Source organism: Aptenodytes forsteri, unplaced genomic scaffold (genome assembly GCF_000699145.1).
Source record: "Aptenodytes forsteri isolate BGI_AS27 unplaced genomic scaffold, ASM69914v1 Scaffold282, whole genome shotgun sequence".
Taxonomy (NCBI): Eukaryota; Metazoa; Chordata; class Aves; order Sphenisciformes; family Spheniscidae; genus Aptenodytes; species Aptenodytes forsteri.
Genome location: NW_008794089.1, coordinates 562,464 through 588,032, shown reverse-complemented (window position 1 = coordinate 588,032; position 25,569 = coordinate 562,464). Strand labels below are relative to the sequence as shown.

Genomic DNA, 25,569 nt, shown 5'->3' with positions numbered 1-25,569 from the left:
AGGTGGTGGATGCCCCATCGCTGGAAACATTCCAGGTCAGGTTGGACGGGGCTCTGAGCAACCTGATCTAGTTGAAGATGTCCCTGCCCAGGGCAGGGGGGGTTGGACTAGATGACCTTTAAAGGTCCCTTCCTACCCAAACTATTCTATGATCAGCTTTTGTATAGAAAGTTTCTAAGTCATGTTTTGTTACGATGACATCTTTTGTTTTTAAAAGGCATTCTGATAAAGAAACTAAATGCACTTAGATGATAAATACAGGCTCAGTAAGAGTCGACCATGCCTTTAAAGTAAGTGTACATGTCTGATAACAGTTCATAAAACAATATTGCTGTTCCTTTTCTTAATAGAAATGTTAACAAGGAGCAAGCCAAAGGCAGGAAGGGAAGGGAGGTGCCAGGGATTCCTGGGATGTCTGATTTACTCTAAGTGGGCTCAATTCCCTGGTGCGTTTTGTCCCGTATAGCAGATGCAAGGGGCAAGAAGGCTGAACAGACTGGCAACGGGTATGGCTGCTGTTGTCTAAGGCTTTGTGTAACACTCCAAATAACCCTTTATTTTCATGTTTTTCCACACAGATAAAAGACTGTGCTTGAGCAGGAGTAGTGACAGATAGTTGCCACACCAATAGTTATCATACCGAATCCAATCTGTTTAGCTTCATTTAAACAAGCTAGATTTCTAAAGGTTTTGTTATCCCTTGAGCTGGAAGAAGAACATCTCTTATTTATATTAGTTTCTTAAGACTCCCCTGTGTTATGTGCTGCACGGTGGTATAGTGAGAGTGTTCCATCCCGAATCACTCACCATATAAACAGAAGAGATACAGGAGATATTATTTTTCTTGCTTTTAGTAATACAGACCCAAGTCACGGAATAACTAAGCAGCTTGCTTAAGGTCACATAGGATACCTGTAGCACAGCTGCAATATTTTATTTTTTTTTTTAAACTCAGACCTGTCACATCCTGCTGTAGCTGTCTACCAACAGGTTCGGTGTCATCCCTCGAGAGAGATTGAAGCTGTCACTGCAGGTTCATTGATGCAATGTTCCTGCTGACTTGCAGTTCTCTGTCAGCTCTATCCACGTGCAGCCCCAGGCTTATTCCAAGCATCAGCATTATTCAAAGCTCCCAGTGAAGCTGGCTTGCCCTTGCTAGAAGGGTTTGCAATGTTTCAAAGATAGCTCCTCCACAGCAATCTCCTACCACTAAACCCAGGGTGCCCATTTTCCATTGCAAGCATAAGAATTGCTCTGAAGGAACACCTACGTCTACTCCTTAACCATGAACCCAATGTAATTTTCCAAATATAGTAAGATGAGATGAGACACAGTTAAATTCCCAGCACAAACTAGTTACTGCATACAGTAGAAGGGGAAAACTGTCCATTAGAACGGCTGACATAGCTGCAGTGATACAAATCCTTTAAGCAAACCCAGTGCTACTGAACCTCAGTAGCGCTCTGTGGGTTTGGAGAATACCACAAACACCACACAAACATTAATTAATTAAGCACAAGGTAAAGCAACATTTTAACAGTAACCACAGCATTCTGGGAGGCCTGATTACGCGCTGTGGTTGTGCACTCTGATCTGTCAGTTCTCTCAGGACCATCTTTCCATCACATCACCGCTTGCAGGCCACGATGACCAGCATTTCCAGAATAGATGTATTCTCAACACTGTATTTTGAGGGGCACTCTGGAAATATGGATACGCCTGCCACTTCCACATGCCATTAATTCTGGGACATAAAATAACCGAGTGCAAGCTCTAGCATTTCAGCACTCTGGTAAGTGCTAAAGAGCCATTTGGTGAAAGTGAGCATATGTTCAACGGCTTAGCAGAATCAGGGCCTTCATCGTAGACATGGGCAATATCGGTCATTAAAATTAGACTTGGTTCCATAAGGGTCTATTGCACACAGAATTTGCTTGATAGAAAGTAAACATTGACTGTATATTCTATTACAGCACATAAACAGCAAGATTTTTTTTTAAACCTGTACAACTATTACGTACGTATTTCTTACAGAAAAAATCTGAGCTAGCAAAATTCACTTTAAAAAAGTATCATTACCACACTCAGTTTAAGAGCAGGACTGACATAAGTGCTAGCACAAAACATCAACAAAGCAGAGCATAAATCTTTTGAGTCCGGAAAAGACTCTTTTCGTAGGTTATTTTTCCTTCTACAGAGCAACAATGTAATCGTCAAGCAAACAGAGCAAGTGAAGGAGTGATTGACCAAAGGCCAGGCTTATTTTTCACTAACGTAAATGCGTTCACCGCCTGGAACAACCAGCAAGTTATTCCTTTCCATGGTCTTCCTGTTGTTTTAGCTTCTGGAAAGAAAATCTATTTGAAAAGATGATATCTTTGCATGCATACATACATTTTTTTATATATATTTGTATTCACACATGCACATATATGAGGAGTAAGGGTGTTTACACATGCGGCCCCAAAATTCAACCTTCTCTGTGAACTGCAATGATGCATGCAGACAGTTTGTTTCTTCTTTTTAAAGTATGTAGGATAACAGTTATTGTCTTTAAGTAACGATGCGAGGCTGTTCTCTGGGACAGCAGGGAAATGAGGGACAAAGAACAAACCCAAAGAACAAGCCTGGAAAACCCCCACAGACTTTACACTGGTGCCAACCGCTCCAGTAACGTGAGCCTCACTACCAGCGTGCACTCATTTGCTGAGGTATGGCTTGTTGGTTTAGCCTGTCTTTAAATCCCCAGCAAGCTGCTGTCTTCAAACCTCTGACGCTAGGACTTCTCCTAGTAAGGACCTGGGCAGCCTCCCGCCGACTAGGGGAAAGCGTGAAGCATGGGATATTTCAAAGCATCAGACAGAAAAGGCTTCGCAGAGAAAAGGAGACAGATCTTTATATAGGCCCAGACCGAGCCAGGTATGTAAACATTTGCACAGCTATAAGCTGTAGGAGTACTCCCCTTGTAATCAACAAGATCTCTTAAACACGCTTAACGTGAGGCTTATGCTTACATACCTGGCATAAATGGAGACAGAACAAGCAACCGTGGGGCCTGCTTACAGGGGGGCTTCCAGTGCACACAGACAGTGAGAGACGGGGCCGCAGACCCAGCTCCACGTTTCCCTAAGAGTAACTGATAATTCTGGATGGCCAGTTAGGGTAAGGCTAATATTTAGAGATGTGGAAATAAATAGCTAAGAAATATATATATATAAATGAAAATACATATATAATATATATGTGTGCACATGTGCATTTTTTATATATATTTTTATTTAGAGATATATAAAAATCAGGCCGTAAGCTACAAGATGGGCGCTCACGACTTCTGAGGTTCCCAAAGCTACCAGCAGATGCTGTTACAAACTGGAACCTAAATGTCAAGTACCAATGTTGCTTAAGTGCTACTTAATTAAAATAGAAGAGAAATAGCATTCATGTATTAATTCAGTCATTCACAAGGTTTTTATACATTCACAGCAAGAACCTAACTTATCCTTCAAGCACTCCAGCAACTTTAGGCTCTCTAAGTTTTCACCTAATGGCTTTTTATTCGTAAAATACTACATCTTTGCATGTGAACAAAAAGCTGTCTTGGTCTCTCTAGCTTTGTTGGGTCAGTTATTTACTGTCTAGGTACACCCCATACCTTCCTCTTATATTCTGTAGCCCAGAGCATCATAGTGCATAGGTCACTTGTTCCACAAAACTGACCTTTGCTCTCAACAATATCCCATCAAGGACACTAATGGCAGAAGAAGAAATCACAAATCAAGTAGATACTCTGAATACTTCAGTGAAACAAAACAGACTTATTAGTTAAATACAGTTTAGCATAAAATATATTTGAGTCCCAAACAGAGCTGTGAGTCACAGTTATCTGTGCAACAGAAGCAGAATTTTGATCAGTGCTTTTTACCGATGGAAATACTAAAGCCTATACTACATAAAAGGAATACCTGATATATCACATACCATGAAAAAGAACAAATTAAAATTAATGGACATATGGAATCCATGTGTGAGTAAAAATTGAGGGTTAATTATTCATATATTATTATACAATCAATGAAGAGAGCTTAAATGTCAACCTGCGCTCCAGAACTTTCAAGTCAGTAGGAATCCACTATTAATCTTGAAGAACTAGATTAATTACATGCACCAAAATGTTTTAATAACATTATATGACAAGGAAAAAAAAAAAGAATGCATCAAGTCACACCATCCAAATCAATATCCATTTTCTCAATAAAAACAAGAGAAAGAAGAAATACAATGTTTAGAAATTGATTTAAAAAACAACTCTTGCTTTTCCTACAAGAAATTAAATTTGGTTTAAGGAATTTCTTTGCGTCATCAGAATCCACAAATACAGATTTAGTTTCTTCAAGCACTAGCTGATTTTCTTCTTGAAAAGGGAACTACACCACATGCATTAAGAAGTCTTTAAAAAAAAATGAACTCTTCCTTCTGCTTTTTGCGAAGAAAGATCAGGAAACACCAATCCTCTATTTTAGCACGCAGAATTTTTTTCTGCCTCTAACTCTTGGCAAAATCCATTGCTTTTTCAGGCAAAATTTCCGTCGTCTACATCAAACTCAGAAGAGTGGAATGTCATGATTTAATTCCATTAGATGATATGGCTGCATCTCTTTTTATATCTTCCAGGGATCTCTTTTCAAAGCAGAAATGCGTGTTCTTTAATAAGGGAGATTGGATATCTTCACCATAGCATCACTGTTACACCAGCAGTGCCTTGCTAACAAGGATGAATGCTTTTCTAACGATGGCAGCAAAGCAAGAAGGATGGTGGGAGAGACCACAGTTCATGGCTCCACTGCATTTGGGACTAAGCACGGCCTTAAACAACATGCCTCTGGTTGTTTTTCACTTGGAGGTTAAGTCTACATCCTTTGAAGATACCTGGGAAGCTGTACTGGACGACAGGACATTACTGGCTAATAGTCAGTGCTGCCATGATGGGTACCTAACTATTAGCCATAGCCCTCTAGTCATCGTCTGTCTACATGGAAGTACCCTGCTGCACGCTCCCATCAGCACCTTGTACGGCCCCCCCTGTGCGCCTGGTTCCTCCCACATGGTGGAGGTGCCAAGCAAGCATGATCTCTGCAGTTACCAGCAGAGGAGATGGAAAGCAGAAATCCAGTCACCGGAGCAACCAGTTTGAAGAGCTAGACTTGGTTAAGCTCCCCACCATCTCTGCTCTGATTTGGCAAGAGTTAAAGAAGTTAGAGGATTAGAGAAAACAAATGTCGTGTTATTTTAGAAAAGTTAATTCCTGGAATGATTGCTGCCAGGGGGCCACAGCAACAGAACAAACAAAAAGGGAGAGATTCAGGGTAATTCTTTCCTATCAAGTTGGCATACGCCCCAGAGATTGTTCAGCAGTTCTCCAGGATCAGTGAGAGAAAGTCAGCTGTGGGAACCTAGCCTTGCCTTTGCAAGCATCAGCAACCTTGTAAACACCCAGTAAAAGGGCTCCGCAGTGAGCAGAAACACGAAACCGGGCTGGGTTCCCAGCTGGTGCGAACGGGTATCATTCCACCCATGGAAAGCCAAGCTTCACGGGTTTAGCTCTCCTATTGAGACTGTGCTCCCAGGTACCACCGGCCCTTCCAGGCTGTGGTTCGGCACTGAGCGGGCTTCGTAAGATGACTGCGTGCAGAGGCTCTGCGAGAATCTCCCTCTCGGGCCTGTGTGGGCAGCAGAGCTGTTCCCCGGCTGCAGCAGACGCACGCATTTCTGTGACACTATTTTAGACCGTACTAGGGATGAGGAACTGGCCTTAGATAGGGCACCCTCAAACCGCCCCAGTAGCGCGGTGCCACGGGCCACCACACTCAAAGCACTGGAAGGAGCATATTTGCCCCTTAACAATAAAAACGTGGCAAAGGACAATTAGCCTTAAGTTAACCACATAGGACTCCCCCGGGCACCATTAGGCAGAGCTAAAAGCCAGGACAGAAACTGAATGGTTAAACTGCATTCCTCTCAGAGTACCCATTAAGAGAAAAGCCCTTGTCTTTAGCCAACTTACAAATCCAGTATTCTGCAAAAATGAATTAAAGTGGCTAGAACAGAGCTTTTCTAAAGCAGTTTACATTGGACAGATCACAAGAACAATAATCACAAAACATGCTTTCTGTGAACCTTTCAAATTATCACATTTCTTCTTTTGACAACAACAGAAAACATTCAGAAGGGGAAAAAAAAAGTCTGAAATCTAAGGAGTAAGTGCAAGGCAGTTTTAAGGGTTAAGGGTCTGAAATAGGGACAAAAGCAAAAAAAAGAAGTCAGGTCTTTTGAGTGTAGCCCAAACTCATAGCGATAGAAGAAATCGGATACTTTCTTGGTGACAAAGTTCAAAAGCACAACAAGAAAGATAGCCAGTTTTCTCAGAATTTATAGCTGATGAACAAAACACTAGTTAGTCATATCACTGTAACATCCAAGCGAAATCAGTACCTCATTATGCTGGTCAAACACACAGAAACAGGCAGTCCTTGCCCAAAGAGATTGCAAAGCAACTGGATAAACCAGAGAGGAGGAAGAGCAGCCAAGAGAAATCCTTGGTGAAACAGCTCAGCAGAGAGCACAGAGGACGCTTTTTTGTGCCCTCGCAAACCACCTGCCGTAAATTTCCAATCATTAGTTTCAGGTGGGACACATCACTGCACCTTGGTCTTTTTACACTTGCAGACCTGCAGCACTGTTAATGCTCTGGCAGTTTAGCTGGCTTTCTTTCCCAAAGGCAGGCTTTCTGTCAAGCTTGGGAGTAAAATAGATCAAAGAGCAGTTAACACTCACAGATTTGACATGAAAGAGTGGCCCAAATCATGTGGCTAACAGCCAGCAGAAGCTGCCCTGCCCCACAGCCTAGCAGCCCCCCTTCATCCCTGTATAGCTTTACAAGGCATCTCGGCTGCATTGGACTGGATTTCAGGAGACCGTTCCTTTCCAAGAAACAGAAATAGGGACCAAAACATCTTTCAGTTTCCAAATACCCTACAAGGCCTCCCTCCTTCATCCTGTCCCCCAAATCGTTGTTCCCCAACCCTACGCCCACACTGAGTCCTCCCTGCAGACCTACTTCTTTCCTCACCAGGTGTAAGCTCTGTGAGCCCAGCTGGCTCCTAACCCACCGTGCTGAGGGGCACAAGTGTCCATGCCCCCTGCAATGCCCATCACTGCCTTCCTTGCAGGAGAGGGGAGGACACCCCTGTGTCTCAGGGACAACCCTGATACCCCTCACCTTTGCCTTAATGCTCTGTTTTGGGGCTGCTGTTAAAGGAGTCAAGCTGCAAATCCACTGCTGGGGCACCCACACCCAGCTGCTCCTTTGGAGCAAATACCCTTTGCATTGGCAGCGTAGTCTGGAGATGTAAAAGCAAGGATATTTTTCAAATAGTAATGTCTAAAATAAGTATCTTTTGAGCCCAAATACTCTTTCACATACTTCCAGTTTCTTCTGAACTTTAAATGAGAAAAAATAAGATTTCAGCATGGCAGGTCAAAAGATGAGTTACTGACATTAATGTTTGAACAACAGCCTGAGTTCCTGATTTTTCTTCCTTTGGAAGCTGATGCAGTTCCACACCGACTTGCGTGGAAACTGAACTAGTTTCATTTAAACTGTATGGTTTGACATGACTGTGTAGGTCATTTAATTTCTCTTCATTTTTCAGTTTGAGAGCAGATTGCAAAACTGGGTATTAGCTGAAATCAAATGGAATCCTTTTTTTTTTTTTTTCTGGGTGGATGATGTCAGTAACTAATCAGCAAGGCTCAAATGACAAGCATAGCAAGTTTTCAGCAGTTTTAAATTTCTTCTGTATTTGAACGTGCAAGATTTCAACCCACTTTTCATTGCTATCCCTTCTTCTGGAGTTCAAATATTTCAGTATTTCCTGGAATGCATATGAGCATTACAAATATAATCAGACTGCAATTCACTTTCAAAATATTTTGGCATTATGGATTCAGACCTACTTTCAAGCGTAGGCCAGATTTCACGTTCATTTGTGTTCAGGAAGTTCAGAGGGCTCCACGCGCACACCTTGAAAGCAGAAACAAATGATCTGAAATTAATGAGGTAAGTGTGGGTCCCATCTTTCTATCTGGGAAAGGTGGAGTGAAAAGTTCAAAACCAAAAACTATTTATAAAATCAAGACTATTAATTCAATGCTGAGCCAGAATGTATCAAAGGCAAAGGAAGTAATTCCATGTGCTCCACTTGGCATGGGATCAGGCCCTTCGTTTGAAATTTTGCAGGGTGAGGAATATGGAAAAGAACACAGTGTTACCTTCTGCTTTTCAAAACACAAAGTCTCTCGTCCACTCTTCTAGGGAAGTTTTCTAACCAAGCGATCGGCACATACCTCCAGATCAGGGAACTGATCCTGAATGATTGCCTAGCTCATTTGAGTATATTTTCCAAGATTTGGAGAGCTTTGGTTTGCAGTCAGTTCTCCCTGGGTTCCTCCTTGCCCTGGTGGCAGAGGTAGCTCTGCTTGATACTCTGTCCATGTGTCTGTCCTCCCCTGCGTAACTTCACCCCTCTGCCTGGTAACCACCAGGCACGCACCAGTGGCTAAACCATGCAGTGCCTAAGGCCTTCCTGCATCCCTGCTGAAATCCCTCCACCGGGCTAGCCCGGGTCACTGCCGGTGCTCTTTGCCTTTTCATGGCTGTGATTATTCACCGCAGCTTTAATGCTACATATCACTATTAGAGCTACCAGAATGATCAACCACAGCAACACATATGACATTTTTCTCAGTATTCCAAGGTCCGTCAACCCTTCCCTCTTCTCTTCTCTTCTCTTCTCTTCTTTCCTCTTTTATCTTTTCTCTTCTATGTTTTCTCTTCTGTTTTCTTTTCCTTTCCCTTCTTTTCTCTTCTTTCTCTTTTCTTCCTTCTCCTCTTGTCTCTCTTCCTTTTCTTTTCCTTTTTTTCTTTCCTTCTTTTCTTTTTTCTTCTCTTCCTTTTCCTTTTTTTCTTTTTTGCTTTTTTCTCTACTCTCTATTTTCTTTTTCTCTTTTGCCTTGCCTTTCTTCTTTTCTTTTTTCCACCTTAGATGTAAAACAATCTTTTTTTCAGCTTCTTCTAGTGCTGCCAGTAGTTCTTCCATTGCAGCTAATCTCCCTAACCTTAAAGTCACTATCTCAGTCAGAAAATGAGATTAACTTCCTGAACTTTTTGCAGTTGCTGCCAGAAAGGCCAAACTCTAAAAGTTTGTGATCTCAGTTTTATACGTAAGCAACCACTAGGTACAAAGATACTATCTGTTTATACCCAAATGATCTGTGGAGGTCTTTCACAAGCCCTTTGGGGAGGTTTCTCTCTGCTTCAGTAATGGGAGATTGAGAAACTGCGGTTGTTCATATTGGTTTTACGGGAAAAATAGAACGTCCTCACTTTGCAAAACAATTTAACTTCTCTGCTATGCTGCAACACATGCATTTTAAAATCAACACAATGGCTCTGCAAAACAGACAATGGGTTCCATCTGTCTAAATAGAGATGGCCTCTGCTATCAGGTCAGCTCGCAATCTCTAGTTTGTCCTTCTGATTGGAAAGTACCAAACTACATACAGACAGCTTAAAAGAGGGAAATGGGACTTGCCCAGCATCAAACAGGAAATCTGTGGCACGCAGATTTTCTGATAGGTCTCGGTTAGCCGAACAACCACTGGACCAGTCTTCTTCACATGAGGATAAATCCTTAAAAACTATGGAAGCCAACAGAACTATGATAAATTCCACCATTTCAAGACCTGCTGCTATATCTGCTGCTATCAATCTTCATCCCACCTTAAGAGTTTGGTTTCTGGCTCCTTCTTCTGTGAAGAATTTGAAGAACTGCCTTTGGTTTTATTTGTAGAAAGAGCTGGGAAATGCGCTTGACCAGTCCAATTAAGACTGCTTTCAATCACACAACACTTATTTTCATAACACTGCAAATGTTCATATCCAACCTGTTCAAATGCATGCTGCATAACATGAAAGAGAATCTATTTCAATTTATCAAGTAGCATCAGCTTGATTCCAGCATTCAGCTGCTGACTGAATGCCCAGGTAGTACTATCAACAACCAGATATTTAAAAAAATACTTCTAGCAAAATCATCAGCAGAATTCACTTCCAACAATTTCCTAAAAAACTCCTCAAAAATCAGCTCCCTAAAGCCCAGAGAACCAAGCTGGACAAATTCCAAGCCTGCAAGGAAGCCAGCAATGACCTGCATTTTCTTCCACAGACAAATATATGTACAAGAGGTGTTGCCAGCTCTACCAACTTTATCACAAATTTTGCCATTGCTTCTTTTCATTTTAAAATCTCATCTAGATATATTGTTCTATCATACTATTTTAGAACTCTCTTCTGAATTTTTAAACTGCTCCTGATGGTTTTAGGGTCTGATTCTGGGTATTTGAGTATTTAAGGTTGGCAGTAGTCCACATTTCTCACAATAAGCTACTCACAAAAAAGGTTAGGATTTCTCCTTTCTTCACAGTTCGGTAAATGAGTCTTCTACTGATGTCACCTACTAACATTGCTAATAGCATGGTCGTTAGTGCAAGCACAAATATCGTATAAAGCCTCGTGGGGCGTTTGATTTAAGAAACACCTAAATTTTAGATCATATTGTAATTTAAAGAGAAAGTGCAATGACAAGAGAGAGAAAAAACACTTTTTAACCCTACCAAAGAAAAAAAACCACAATGATTTAAGGTTTCTGGATGAGAGCATAGAAAAATATTAAAGCTTTTCCATAGGAAGTTAAAGAAATGAGGGTTTGTGTACCTGGAATGTCTCTAATTATTTTAAAGCATCTCCAGAGAGAAAATACGTTAATAGTTTGTCTATAAACAAATGACACAATCTGGCATATTCAGAAACATGAAAATATTCACGATGCTAACTTAGGTTCAAAGCCCACTGAAATCAATGTGAATTCCCCTTCATTGCCTTCAAAGGGCAATGGATCAGGCTTTTAATTCTCCGATGCTTATGGCATGAAATAGATCTGTAATGTTTTCTAATAGTTTTCATGCTTTAGGAGAATCAATTGCTTGGTCAGAGGTACAATGCTTTGGAAACACATGCTCTAAAAATCCACAAATGCAGTTGTAAATGCAAAGGAGATAGGACAACCAGTGCATTAGGAGAGAATTTAAAGAAGGCAAGTCCATAAAACCACACAAAATGAGTCAGCAAGCAGAAGAGAATCTTCAAAAGTATTAACAAATGCAAATTTGTTAACAAATTATCATTTCTTACCCAATTAACATCATTGACTGAGAGTAGCAGGTCCTCACACCTCACCAGGTCTAAGGTAGTTAATATTGGTTTGCAACCAGAATCTGCTGCCATTCTGTTTGGTCATCTAAGCTCTTGCCTGCTCTGCTGCTGTTACAGCCAGAACTGTTCTGCAGAGGTATGGGGAGACTTGGGCTGCACACAAGGGCTGCAGATAATGCATCAGCCTTACTTACCTTACCACAGAATCTGGAGTTTTCTGTCAACACAGATGTAAGTGTAAGTCTCAAGCAGTTTTTTCTCTTTGATCCTGGCTATTCTTAAGGTCCTTTCTCTATCTCAAGCTGTTCCCCACAAATATGTCCCTTAAAGCACAGAGAATTTAGTAGAGTGGATATGTTACACCGAGCGGGCAGACCTGCCTAGGAGTACAGGCAGTTGGACAATGGGTTTTGTTACTGAAAATCTGAATTCAGAAAAATGGTGCCCCAGTGACTCATGTATAGTTTTGTAGAGTGACTGCTTCATGATCCCGTTTTCCTCTGGCTAGATTGCATTTCCCATTAAGCAGCACAGTATACTCTCATGATAAGCTCGTGTGATATATCACAGGATTCCCGTGGCCACCTGGCCTGAAGATGAAAGGGGCATGAGATACTCGAGCCGTGACTTGCAGGAAGCTGCGCAGTGGCATTGCTGGATCAGTATTTCCATCTTTCAGCTAAAAGCCTTCACTTTTGGCTTTGGGAGAGAGAAAGGGTTTTGATGAAAAGACCAAAAAATTTATCAGAGAACTGTCACTTTTCTCACGCAACGTTTGCTTTAGTCAGAGGCTCAATCCTCCAGGAGAAGAGAGTGTCAGTGGGAAATGTATACACTACCCTGCATTTTTATACGCAACTTTTTAATGTGAAACTTTAGCTTCTCCTAAAGCGGATCTGCAAGAGATGAGAGCTACATATGCACTCCTCTACCAGGTTACACATCTTCAAATTTCTTCTTGTACTTTAAAGCTCTTTTGGCCAGTTTGGGGTAGTTATTAGATAGACAAATAGTGAAATAGCTGAAGCACAGAAGCAATTGCAGCGCAGTGAGCTCCTCCCCAGCCTGCTTTCCTGAGTACCTTGTAAATAAGCAGTGCGACACTGCTCACTGTAAATTAGACCATCATGAGGGCCTTTTAAGGCAGGCAGTTTAGTGTACCCTTTACCCTATGATTTTTAAGAATTTCATGTTAACTATGGGCTAATTAACTATGGTGCTTGCTAATTCACTTTTATCTGTAGCTCTTGGTACTTTCCAATCAGAAGGACAAACTAGAGAATAGAAAAAAACTAAAAATTAACAACTTGTCCCCATCTCAACCCTCGCTTGGCCCCCCTTCAATGCTTGACACAGCCTGTGCCAAAAAAGTTTCATGGGTCCTTGGCATATGTGATCCCAGGCATTTTTCTCACACATCTGATCCAAATTCCAGTCACAACAGAAACATACAGTAATTGAATTGATTGGTTGTCAGCTTTCAAAAGGTGACTATATCACTGTTTATTGGTGTATTTTTATCACATTGGCCAGCATCATGCAGCCCTCTGTGTAGGGAGGTTACTTGATCCTGCAGGAACTGCTCTGAGGTTGGTTGGGTTTTTTTTCACCAGCTAATAGCGTTTAGCATTTCACCAGGCCACATTAAACTCAATGTACAAGCAGTTAAGAAAAGTACTGTATCTGGCACTGTTTAATGTCACTGACGTGAAATGTGAGCAGCTGTGCCAGCATTCCTGAACTCTCAAAGTACTTTACCTTTCCTCTGTCTTTTGGCAATTAAATACATTTTAATACATTTTGGGGAAATAAATACATTTTAATACAGTGCTATAATGTTAGGAAGGTCAAAGGATTAACTATGTCTTGTCGTTTAGATATTAAAAGAAATCATGACCATTTTAGTCATAGAGATGCCTAGCTGCCTTTTATCTCCAGGTTCACCAGGCTGAGGATTTACAGTGCTCTGTGAGTGGCAGAGCTGTATGACAATTTAATGAAAATGCTCGCCTCAGTTTTTGAGTATGCATGCACACTCACTGGAAGAGTTATTCTGACTGCTACTTTAGCCTTAGCAGATTGTCATTGGACATCTTTGGGCTGAGCTTTAATCTTTGAAGAAGCAAGGCCAAAACTCTGATTAATATCAACAGGCATCACAAGACTCTATTCCAATGACCTTAAAAAAAGAGGACCTTTGTATTTTGTATGTAAGTCAAGAACGGGGATATTTTCCCTTTCTCTGCTTGTTTTTATATTTTTTTTTTAAAAAAAAAGAGAAAATAACTTTTTTCTATTGATTTTTATTTTATAAACCTGAGAAGGAAAGGAGCATTTGCTTTCCAGCTCAACTAAGTGATCTCTTTCAACAGATCAATCTTCGCATGAATATGGCTTCACTGGCCTTTGCACATAGGCTGGATAGCTGCCGAGGATGGTGGGCTTCTGCTGGTGGGTAACTTGTTCCTCCTGGCCACTAATCAAAAAAGGCCTACTTTTGAATGTCAGTTCTAGGGCACCCGTTGCAGACAACCATGCAGGGACTTCCCAAGTGCGTGGGAAGATTCTGTGGAAGAGATACCAGGAACAAGATCTGCGTAGGAGCAAGAAAAATCCGCTACTGTCCATTTGCCTGTTGTTTGATTGGAATTTTCTTTTGATGCATTAAAATATCCCTCAGCAAGATCCTCAGGCTATCCAAAACCAGCCTGACTCGACCAATTTTGCAGTTTTCTGGGTGATTTATACCTGATGAAGAGCTTTACTAGCTTGCATGGAAAAGAAAGGAAGACAGTTATATGAGGAGGGCTGAGAAAACATGTTTCATGGTCAAGATAATACAAGAACAATGGGATCCCCCAACGCAGAGAATGGAGCCAAAGAGGCCATGGGCCATGCAGTCAGAACAGATGCCAAAATGGAAATCTCCCTTTCCAATGGTAGTTATAGCTCCCTGGCAAACACCTATAGGTGGGTTCAGTTTTGAACCAGACAACAGGTGTGTCCTGGATCTCTCTCTCTTTTTTTTTTTAATACAGTGATGTATAAATCAAGTCAAAGTAAAGTCAATACCACACGCACTCACATCATGGCAGCACCAGCAGATTCCTTTCCAATTTAAGCAGAGAAAAACAAACACCCATTGCCAGAGGCAGCTGCGTACAGTCATTCCTAACTACATCCCTTCCTTGAAACTGGAGGGATCTCAGTTCATGAGGTCCAGAATCCCATGTGATGGTTGATTTCCAGTTTTGCAGTACAAGAGAAAACCATTTTGAAATTACAAGATTGTCAAAATGCAATTGAGCTCTAGAGACACGTATTCCTGAAGATTCTTGGGAAGAGTGTAGTAAATTTTGTAAATACTCTTCTTCTGCATTTATTTGTTCATTTTTAAAGGAAAAGGATACTATATTAGCTTAGATATTATCATGACAATTATTTAACTGTCTTCCAAATCACCCAAAATCAAAGGACCAAACCTTGCGAAAGGACAAAATTTCATGATCAGACCTTGGAAGGTACAGGCCTTTTAGGCCCCCAGACACCCACCTATTTAAAGACTTCCATTTATTTCTGACTTGAAGAAGAGTTAGCAACAGCCTGCGTGTGAGCATATGACTTCAACACCGAGAAATGGTATCTGGATTTCTCCTATTGCAGTAAGTACTGGAGGTGAGACAAAATTATCACTCTGATTATCCCTTTAGGCATTTGATTGTCAACCTAGCAGAGTAGAAAACACTAAAAAACGAAAAAGAAAGGGAAACACTGTTTGCCTGTGAAGTCTGCACGAAATACGTTATGGAGTTAATAGCCCGATATTCAGCTGATTTAAACCAGCATTGTTATGTTAAAGTCAAAGAAGTTCTGCCAATTTACTGTAGCTAAGGATGTGGTGATTAGCTATTTCCATTGCTCAGAAAAGCACAGAAAAAAAGAATTTTTTAGAAATCCTTGAACAAAAGTGAGCAATATTTTACTATACCTTATGTATGTGCTTCTTAGAAATGGGAAGAAAAGAGCCCTTAACAAAGTAAAACCAGAAAATTTATTTGTGAATGTTATCTGACAGTGCTAAATAGTTTTCATTAGTAAACAAATTTCAGTTCAATACCAGATTATCCATTTTATGTGAAGCTGAATTCAAATTGCTGCTTTTCTCATTAAAAAAGGGATGTTCCCCTTAGATTAAAAGGAAGGTGGACTATATCAGAACCTCTTCCAATCCCGTTTCAATTCTTCCCCTATGGTGTCCCTATTCTCAATTCAGACTTATTCCTATATTTATTTAAGAAGTCACTCTTCCAGGATCTCATGATGTCTTTAGCACATGGACGGAGCATGGAGTTTGGTGCCAGGAATGCAATGCAAGAGAAAAAAAAAAAAAAAAAAAAGAAAAAAAAAGAAAAAAAAAAGAAGATCTGGAAAAAAGAACACAAAAACACAGAGAAAACAAGCAAACAAATGAACCAAAACACACTGGGCTTCAAAAATGAGCAACCACAGTGCGGTTCCACTGCAATTTGATTATGTAATAACCTCTTTTCTTCCCCCAGAAGGTAATGCAGAGTTGTGAAGTTCAAATGTAATACAGAGGATGTTTGTTAGAGTGGAAACAAGTGACAAGCTAGTTATAATGCCAGGCCCGTTTCCGATACTTTGGGAGAAATATGGACGTTATGTGTTGAGTGTCAATTTGAGTTAGTTTTATTTAGTTCTAGGAATAGAAAGGCTTTGCCTCGCTCCCAGGGCGCACACAACAAAGGTTAGACCCTTCCCATGCGCTGAGTTTACTTTAGCCGTAAATTATATACTGCGATAGAGGAGCATGGCATGTCTTCTGTGAGTGAAGTACTGCCAAATTGGTTTGTGGAGAAGAAATGCCTCTTCTTTAATCTTTTCCTTACTGTTTGTCATGGATCAAATTCTTCCACCTTCTTGCAATGCGTGGTGCCTTACTCTTAAGAGTGACCCTACTGCAGGACATGGTATTACTAAATTTGAGGAAGGTTTGTCAGCTTTCACCGTGTTTTAATCATGGGGATGGGACTGAGTCAAAAGTTTTACACAGATTTTAACCTGTTTTTTTCTCCATAGTGAAAGGTGCTTTGGATGGCAACTAGAGTCAGAGATAGGGATCAGTACCTACCCACAGAAGCAGACTGAGAAGGCTGGCAAGTTCTGGTATTTGACATTCAGCATGTGGTTTTGTGTGGATCAATGTTTAATTAACAGTACCCTGGGCCTTTCTGAATAAAATTACAAAAGACTATTCAATCATAGTTTGTCTCTCAACCGGTCTTGGAATAGGCTTGTTTCATAACTGAAGGACTGTGCCAATTTCAGCTTATTTCTGCTAACATGCTGGGATTGTCATGACCATGTAGTGTAATATAAAGACATATTGGTAATTGGGAATACCAGGGAACAGAAGTGAGTTTTGCAATGGTTACTCTACCCATGATTTAAAATAGAGATGAACAAAGAGTTCATGACTGATGATTCTGTTCAAAATCAAATCAGATCAACCACCAATTTGTACATAATTGATTTTCTACTAAAATAATTGTACAAGGCAGCTTTCTGCAAGCGGAGAGTCTAGTATACAGATTTTTAAGGTTCTGCTTCTTTTCACTAACATTATGTCTTTCTGGGGACAAACGTTTAGGCAATTACTGTAATTATGATAAGAACTCCATTTCCCAGATGATGTACAGAAAATGAGTAGCCACACAGGACTGTATAATTACATTTACTCCCACCCACCCCAAGAAAATCTTTCACTCAGACAGTATAAGATTGTTTATTTGATACATCAGTGTTAAAATCATACAAACACACATGGAAGAAAATTAGGAATTAAATTATGTCTTCTCTTTGAGTCCCATTAGGGGAGCTGAAGGGAGCAAAGAGAGGACAAAGTAATGTGAACTCAGTGTGAAGGAATGTAGCTAATGTTCCTTATCTGACCTCATGCTGAGCCACAGCACCAGTGCGGAGCAGTTCTTCTATGGCATCATCCTCGTACCCTAGCATGCCCTTCAGTATCTCCACTGTATGCTGTCCAACAAGCGGAGGTGGTTTGGGATGTGACACAGCAAATTCACTGTATCTGACACCTGGTCCTGTAAAGAAAGCAGACAGGAGGGAAATTATTTTCAAAAGTTACTGCCCATATTTATATTGAAGTGTCTATGTTAGTTTAAAGGAAAATATCTCATTTTCACAGCAGTCTTACCACAGTTCTTATCACAGAAATGTTATATTCTGGAATTATAGACCAAAAAAATTCCAGTTCACAATAATGTACCAATAAGCCAGTTTTAAGTAGTTCACCCAAATGCAGAATTGCTGAATATTCGCCCAACATTAAGAAAGTCTTCCCCTTGCTCCCAGTGGTATCTATATTGGGGTGCTCTAACTCATTAAGTCACAGGTCTACCACTCGCTGCCACCTGAACAACGCAGGCAATGCCCAGCCCACACAAGGGGATGTGGTGCAGAAATCCCCACGCTGTCTACAACAGGAGGCAGCACAACCATAAGAATGCAATGAAGTGTCATGTTAACACACTGTTACTGATGTCGGAGCAGCGCACCGGATGATGGGAAGCACCGTCTCCAGTTAGCAACAGCTCAAGAACCTCTGCAGCATGCTCCATTATCCTGCAGTGATGTAGAACTGACATCATGCACAGCAAAGACATTCCCAGCTTGTTTTATGTTTTCTATCAAAAATATAGGTAGCAGCAGCTGTAAGAAACTCAACAACGGTTTATTTACTCTGGCAAGAATAATTTCAAAGGTGGAAATCACTTAGGGAAATGGGCAACGATATGAAGACTTTTATGTCTATTGCAGGTAGTCAGATCTCACTTTTTAGCAATTCTCTGTAGTGAACTGAACAGAGATTTCAGTGCAGTTCCTTACAGACAAGTAGCTATACCTTTACTGTCAGTCTCAGAAGAGAGAATGGCCACAAATTTACTGTAGGATCAAAACTGAGGTATACATTCAGCGTCTGCATAGAAAAACTAAGTGTTTTATAGAGAAATAGAGGACAATAATTTCCCTAATTGTCAGTTGAAAACTTTTCTTTAATACAAAATACAACCACCTTTGGTGCTTTGGACAATTGGCAAAAGGATTTCTCTACTCATAGTTATGGTCTTTATTATATCATCAAAAAGAATTTACCGAAGAAGTTACATGTAGTTATGTCTTCGACTATGACACTACAGTTTACTTAGAAATGCAAAGAAATACATAGGGCATTTTAATAGGCAGAAGAGTGTGTGACTTATTTCTGAAGAAACAGGATCTAAATCAGCAAGGGAAATGAACCACAGCAAGAAGTCATCCTAGAAGGGCATGAGTAGGGAAGTTCACTACTTGAGTTACTACTTATTTGAGGAGAGATGCTGACAAAGGTCATGCAGCATGCCAAAATACGCCATTTTTTCAACAGTCTTCATCAACTGTGACCAAATGGCTAATACAGTAAAGGTATCCACCTCAAAGCAGGACAAAATAAGATAAAGGGTGCTTAGAAAAACAGGGTTTTTTCAGGCTGATTTGGCACGTTCCTGATCAGTATGCTCCTGGAAGAGGTCAGGTATGGTTCCTGTGTTTAAAAAGGAAAGGAGGTAGAATTAGGGAATTGAGGACCAAATCATTTAACTTCAAGTTCCGTTAAATACTGGAACAAATAACCACACTGAAAGTACTCAGGAGATGAGTAACAGCCAGCATGTGTCTATTAAGAACAAATAGTGTACGCTCGATCTCTTGTCTTTCTACCAGGAGAAGGGCTGGAGGTGAGATACATCCCATCTAACTTTAGATGCCAATAGCCTAGATATAGATGTTTAGTTGCTTAGACTCCCTTTGGATAGATGTTTAGTTGCTTGAACTCCCTTTGGAGTCACCGCAGATGAAAAGACACACTTACAGTGTAGTTCTTCCAAGACACTGGTAAATGACTAAACCTGGCCAGATGAGTTGTGATCACCTATGTTTCTCCATAAAGGAGAGGCTAGACAAGTACCTTAGATGCAGACCTCTACCACCCAGACATCTAAAGTCAGGTGAGATGACTCTCTGACCACTAGGATGCCAGATCAAAATTTGACTTTCAGAAAGAAAATTCTCTGCTATTTTCCATAAACTTACTAAAGAAACATGGTCTAGGCAAAGACGAAGGCAGGTGCAATACTGAGAGGGAAATCGTATTCAGAGAATTGCTGCCTGGGATCTTCTAAAACAGAAGAACGTTTCAAGTGAGTTCCAGAGGAAACTGTTCAGGATGAAGCACTAATCGGTATATTTTTAGTGGGTCGGCTGATGGAACTCAGATCGTACCTGCTCAGGTTTCTGAGGATTTCAACCTAAACCTGACTGTGAAGCAGATTTCACAATGACCTGGCTACACTGGAGAAATGGTCTGATAAAACAGGGTGAAATTCAATAATGTCAAGGGGAAGGAACTACATTTAATTATATAAATACAGGGCAGGAGACAAATAGCAAGGTAGGAATAGCTAGGGGTTATTCTAGATCACAAAGTAAAGATGAGTCAACAACATCATGCTGTTGTGAAAAAGGCAAGCGTCATACAGGGATGTACAAACAAGAGAGAAGCCTGCGGGACACATGAAATAATCTTTTTGCTCTAGTTAGAGCTGGCGGGTCACAGCTGGAGCAGTGTCTGGTGTGGGGCCCCCACTGCACAGCCATCTGGAACACCTGAAGAGGTTCTACAGGACAGCAACCAAAATAATCAGAGAAAACATGACAGACTGAATAAAGTGGGATCGTGGACCTAAAGAGAAAGGCCAGGGAAAAAAGGTCTTCAAGACTGTCTTCAAAAAAATGTAAAAAATAACCAACAACAACAAAAAAAACCCCAAGCCCCCCAAAATCCATGCGACCTTTCTGCAAGGAGGAAGTAAATCCTTTTTCATGTCCACGATGAATGAGAAATAATTGATTTAAATTGCAACAAAAGAAACTGAAGTTAGGTACTAGAAAATACACTTTTATAATGGTAGGGGTAGAAAAATGCTGAAACAGGCCATGCGAGGAGGCTGCGGAGTTCTTATCAGTCAGGTCTTCAGGAACAAGAATTATTCTAGCACAGCTGATCCTATGGCTGATCCCTGGGGCTTGCTGATGGATTAGATGATCTCTCACAGTCCCCTTTCACCCACTAATATTCACAAAAGCTAAGAAACAGCTCACATCAGGAATAACTTTTTTATTAACTTATTCCTCTAATGCTACTCACTTTGAACACTCTCAGTTCAATTTTCAGAGGAAATCTCAAGTGAGAGATCAGTACATTTTAAAGGGACAGGTGACATCACTAGGCAATATTTGTATTAATCATCTTCCTAGGACTAACTGAGGGCTGAACTGGCACTAGTGCAAGCCACAGGAATGATCTATCTGTGCCAACTGAAATGCTTCTGAAGATAATTTCAGAGCAAAAATGCCCCTTAGAGATTTATTAGTCTAGAAATTCAACATAGCCACAAAACTATTAGGCAATTTCTATTAAAAAATATAATAATATAAAGATATAAAGCAATCTTATTTCAGGTGTGTGTATCTGAGAACTCCTTATAATGAGAAACCAGCAAACCCTCAAAGGAACTAGTTTAGCAGCTATACACTTTTCACTTGCTTGTGCAAATTTTCGCTAGTATAAAAATTGCATATCTCAAACCCTGGGAGTTTTTGCAGTGATATCAAAAGACACAGAATAAAACCTCTAATGAGAGAAAATTGACATTAAGTGTACAACAGGCATAGAATGCTTTACACGTCCCAAAGAAATTAATCGTACAAACCAGAGCATGCTAGAAAATTGCACAGCAATTATAAAACCAGTGTCTTCCTTGAGCTTTTATTGTTTGATGCATAATTCATCATGCTACTTTTCACTTTGATAGAGTTATAAAGTTATCTACATTCATTCAAAGGAGCTACTTGCTAATGATCCATCATTAACGATTCTCTGTTCTTTCCTTGTGTAACTTCTACTTGGCTTCTGCGTCAATTAGGAGGGTGCAAAGCTTGCCAGTCAGGCTTCAGCAATCCCACGCTCCTACTGAACAATGCTCCCAGAGAGCAACCAGCAGAATGCTATGCAAATGCTAATTAAACACAACTGCCTTATGAGGAAACCATCCCTTGAGGCAGAGAGAGGTGAACTGCTTTAATTAAGGTCAGAAGCATTTGCATGTGGGTGAGTTACAGGGAGCCTTGCAGATGAAAACAGGCCTTTTGCTGGGGTAGAAGCAGGGTTACTGGTTGGAGGAGGTAAGACAGCAGTCACCTGTGCATCCTGGCTGTAAGCGGGACACTGTACTCAATTCAGCCATGAAGTTAAAGGGACACATGTGGTCACCTGAAAAAAGCAATGAAGGAATAAGTGGCAGCTGTGATTTACCTTTGTCCTGTTAAACTAAAAGAGGCCTGTTTCTCTTTTTGCTTTGATTATCATTGCCAGTAAACCAAAGAGCGCTTTCACCCCACTTAAATTCTAGGCTAATCTTATTTTATTATTATTATTATTATCATTTTGACTTTGGCACATTGCTAAAATACATGCTGTGCACACCACATTATGTACAAGAGTTAATAGTGCAACAATAAATCAAAATTTGTATCAGTCGCAACCACAATGACAACTGTACCAAGATATCTTGAAGACCTCCCCGGTACTTGAACTCAACATCATCATAATAAATTCTATTTCTTCGGTGCCTATCTACTATAGTATTGCTAGGCATCAAACTGAGCTATTAGGTTAAGACATACTAAAAACATTAAAGCAAAAGACAAAAATGAGATAAAACCACTGAAACTGGTACACAGGAAGGGCCCTGCAAGACTGAAATGCCTTTGAACATTCACCCTAAACAGGTGAAACACACGGCAGTCTTTGCAATGTGTCACTGGGCATTGCTGAGATTTGGGGCTGCAGAAGCAAAGTCACTTGTACTCTACAAGTAGCAGAAATTAAAGTTGAATTTGAATGATATTAAATGTGCAAAGCACAGTATATAAAAGTGGATAAAGGTAACAATATTTGCTTTGTCCTGACAAATAGCAGTCCTGCAGCATTGTGCAGCAGTCACTGGATAACACTTTTTCTACAGCACAGGTTAAAGCATATTGAAGCAATCTAACTCTCAAACTATGTAGAGGGAATCAGGCCTGGGGACAGCCAAGCTCAGGGAAAAGTCATGATTGTTATTATTCAAGTGGGACAAGGAAAAGAAAGGGGAATTTTGAGCTAACGTATGTGTATACATTCTCCTTGCAACATATCGCCTACATTTGCAAAAAAGAGCAATGAGAAACCTAACACCACTCATTAGTTAGTTTTACCCCGGCTCACAGTGTAGTTTATATACACGTAGGAATCACACGAAAACAAACCAAACACTTGTGCCTCTTCCAATAACATGGTGTTGCTACATAACAGTTTTGCAATTCCAATGAAATACCATCAACAGTCAACAGCGCTGGCCCAGAGCCAATACATTTGCACCCAGATCCCATATACGCTACAGGTCAAGTGTCTGGAGCATGCGATCGGCTGCTTATGAAACTGGCCTAAAGGAGGATCAGCAGAAAACAAGCAGGGACTTTTAAGGCAATGAAAAGGAAGACCATACAGAATAAGTCAGCAAGAGGGGCTTCATGGCTGCCGTGAAGGATATTTAGCCATTAGAAGTGATGTGTGCAGGGATACGCTACCAGCAGTAGACCAGGGAGACCTCGTTTTGGGTGTCTGGTCTCTTCCCTTTGGTCCCAGCCATGAATCCATTATTCACAGCTGAGAAGGTGGGGTGCCCGAGCACGCAGTACAGCGCAGCTTGGCTACCCTGCCTTTACACCAGGCTTCTTCCCCTTGATGAAACACAAAGTAGAAAAGTACACACAGACAAAAGAGCTCATTAAAAAGTCCTGCTAGTACGAGTAGTGCACACAGGCTTCAAGGAAACCTCCAGAATGAATGATCCGCTCCATCTTAACTGGAGAACTCCCACATTTTTCTATTTCTTACCACAGATGTGAAAGCTTGGGAGCTTGGGGGACTTTTCAGGAATCTATTTAATTGCTGGGAAAAATCCTTTCCTTTTGCATTACATTAGAGCTGGTGATTTACGTTTTAAGAACAACTTGTAATAGATTCGGGAAAAAAGCAATTAAGGAGATAATATTCAAAGACTTGCTCCTCCTTCCCTCACTGCAGCTTCCACTTCCTCCCCCACTTAGAGCACAGCCACACAAAGTGTTCACTTGGCATCCAGCACAGCTAAGAGGGTGGAAAACTTTGGCAGGATGAGTAGGAATGAGTAACTGAGAGTGGAAAGGATGGACAAACTTTTTCAGATGGTAATAAAAAAAACTAGTAAACCTTGTTCTAGGTGCCATACAAACACAAATAAAAATAAATCAGTAAGTAGTAGTAGGAAACAGTAAAATCAGCAGGGCAGTAAATAGTATCAATGCTAGAAATATCTACAAGCCACCTGTTCACCTTTTCTCATTTGGACAGTGCTGACTGCCATGGGAGAGCTATGAGGACCATCCAACGTCACGAGAGTTGAGAATGTAAAAACTGAAGCATTGTGAGGGGAATGAGTTGACAAGCAGAGCATAAACATAGTTTATGTGGGATAGCCATAGATGGGTGTCTAAAAATCAGGCCACTTTTCAACCCACACTTAGGCATTCAAAGCATCCGTTATATAATTCTTAAAACCCTTTGCCAAGTACATTTACAAAAGTACTTTCCTACCTGAAGCTGCATATATAGAAATGCATTAAAAAACATTTTATGTATTTCCTATCAACCAACATCCTGGATATAATCAGTGTAAATACCACTCAACGTTTATATAATGCTTTACATTTTCAAAGTGTCACCATACTAACTGTACCTAATTAATCTTACATGACTGCTGGAGTAAAGGAAATCATTTATCAGTCACTCTGGTTGCATATTTGAGAGTAATCCCGCATAATTACACCATTCGAATAATGCAATTTTGCGAGAGGACTCTTGGCACCAAAAAGCTTTAAGAAAGTTGCAGTAAGGTGGTGTCTACTGCTTCCCACGTGTATCACCTCACAGTGCTGAAAATTTGGCCTAACTTTTTGTCCAGACTCACATGGTCCCACTCCTTCCTGAAACCCCCAAAGACCTTAAGAGAAGATTCAAAGAAAGACAGGAAGGAAGATGACTAGTAAGAATACCCAGAGGTAGCAATTTTAAAGAACCGTAAATTCCCTAGGTAATAATCTGTAGCTCCATTTCCTAAGGAAACAAATTTACGTGTCTGTGCTGTCTTTCTAATCATCTGTTTGTCTGCCTTGTCCCTGCCACACACAGTAACTTCTGAACCTGTCAATCTTGACAAAAGTGTAGAAATCCCAAGGAAAATTAAGTTCTTACCAGTGTTGTGAAAATTGGCAATTGCTGAAGGACAGACACCCAAATTACTGCCCTGATGACATTAACAAAACCAAAGAACTCAGCTGTTATATATTCTGTTTGGCTGCAAATGGCTCACCAGTAAGTACAGACGCAGCTCTGTAAGAGTCACCTAGCACATACCGTCCTTCACTAGGGAGACAGGGCATAAAGGACATGAGGAAAGTTCAGGTTATCATAAAGATTACATATAGGGTTTATAAAGGATGTAAATCTGAAGAAAAACAATATTTAGTTCCAGTGTTCATGGAACAACTTCTTCTAGGCATCTTTTCTACAGTACTGTGGAAGGTGTATTCAGGCTGTGCAAGGAACTTAAAGACTTCTAGTTTAACATAAATTGCTGTTGCAGGAAGGAGCTGAAGAACTAGATGGCAAAGAAGAGTAACTGGGAGAAGCCCTGCAAAACTCTAAAAGGAAAAACCTACAGAGGTAAGCCTGAACTACTGAAAATCCAAGCTAAAAATGTAATTTGTCTCAAGCCATAATCTAATCAATACCAAACTCGATATACGATCCCACCACAGGATGCAGGTTAACCACAGGATGTGTACCTAATGCAGAAATTACAGGGTGATGCTGAAAGGCTTGTGCTACGCTGGAGGTCAGACTATATGATCATAATGGTTATTTCTGGGCATAAAACATACGAATTTCTGAAATGCCCATAAGCAAAACTGTTTTCACACAACGGGGCTGGGGTTAAGGTGGCCTACCTGAAACT

General features: G+C 40.6%; 1 protein-coding gene across 1 annotated transcript in view; it reads right to left on the bottom strand.

The window, feature by feature from the left end:
* Positions 1 to 17,127: 17,127 nt before the first annotated feature.
* Positions 17,128 to 25,569, bottom strand: part of SUGCT (succinyl-CoA:glutarate-CoA transferase) — a 332,361-nt gene continuing 323,919 nt past the window's right edge. The window contains exon 13 of the mRNA XM_009274789.2: positions 17,128 to 17,457. Within this exon, the coding sequence (XP_009273064.1) occupies positions 17,294 to 17,457 (164 nt within the window). The 3' untranslated portion in view covers positions 17,128 to 17,293. The remainder of the gene's footprint in view (positions 17,458 to 25,569) is intronic.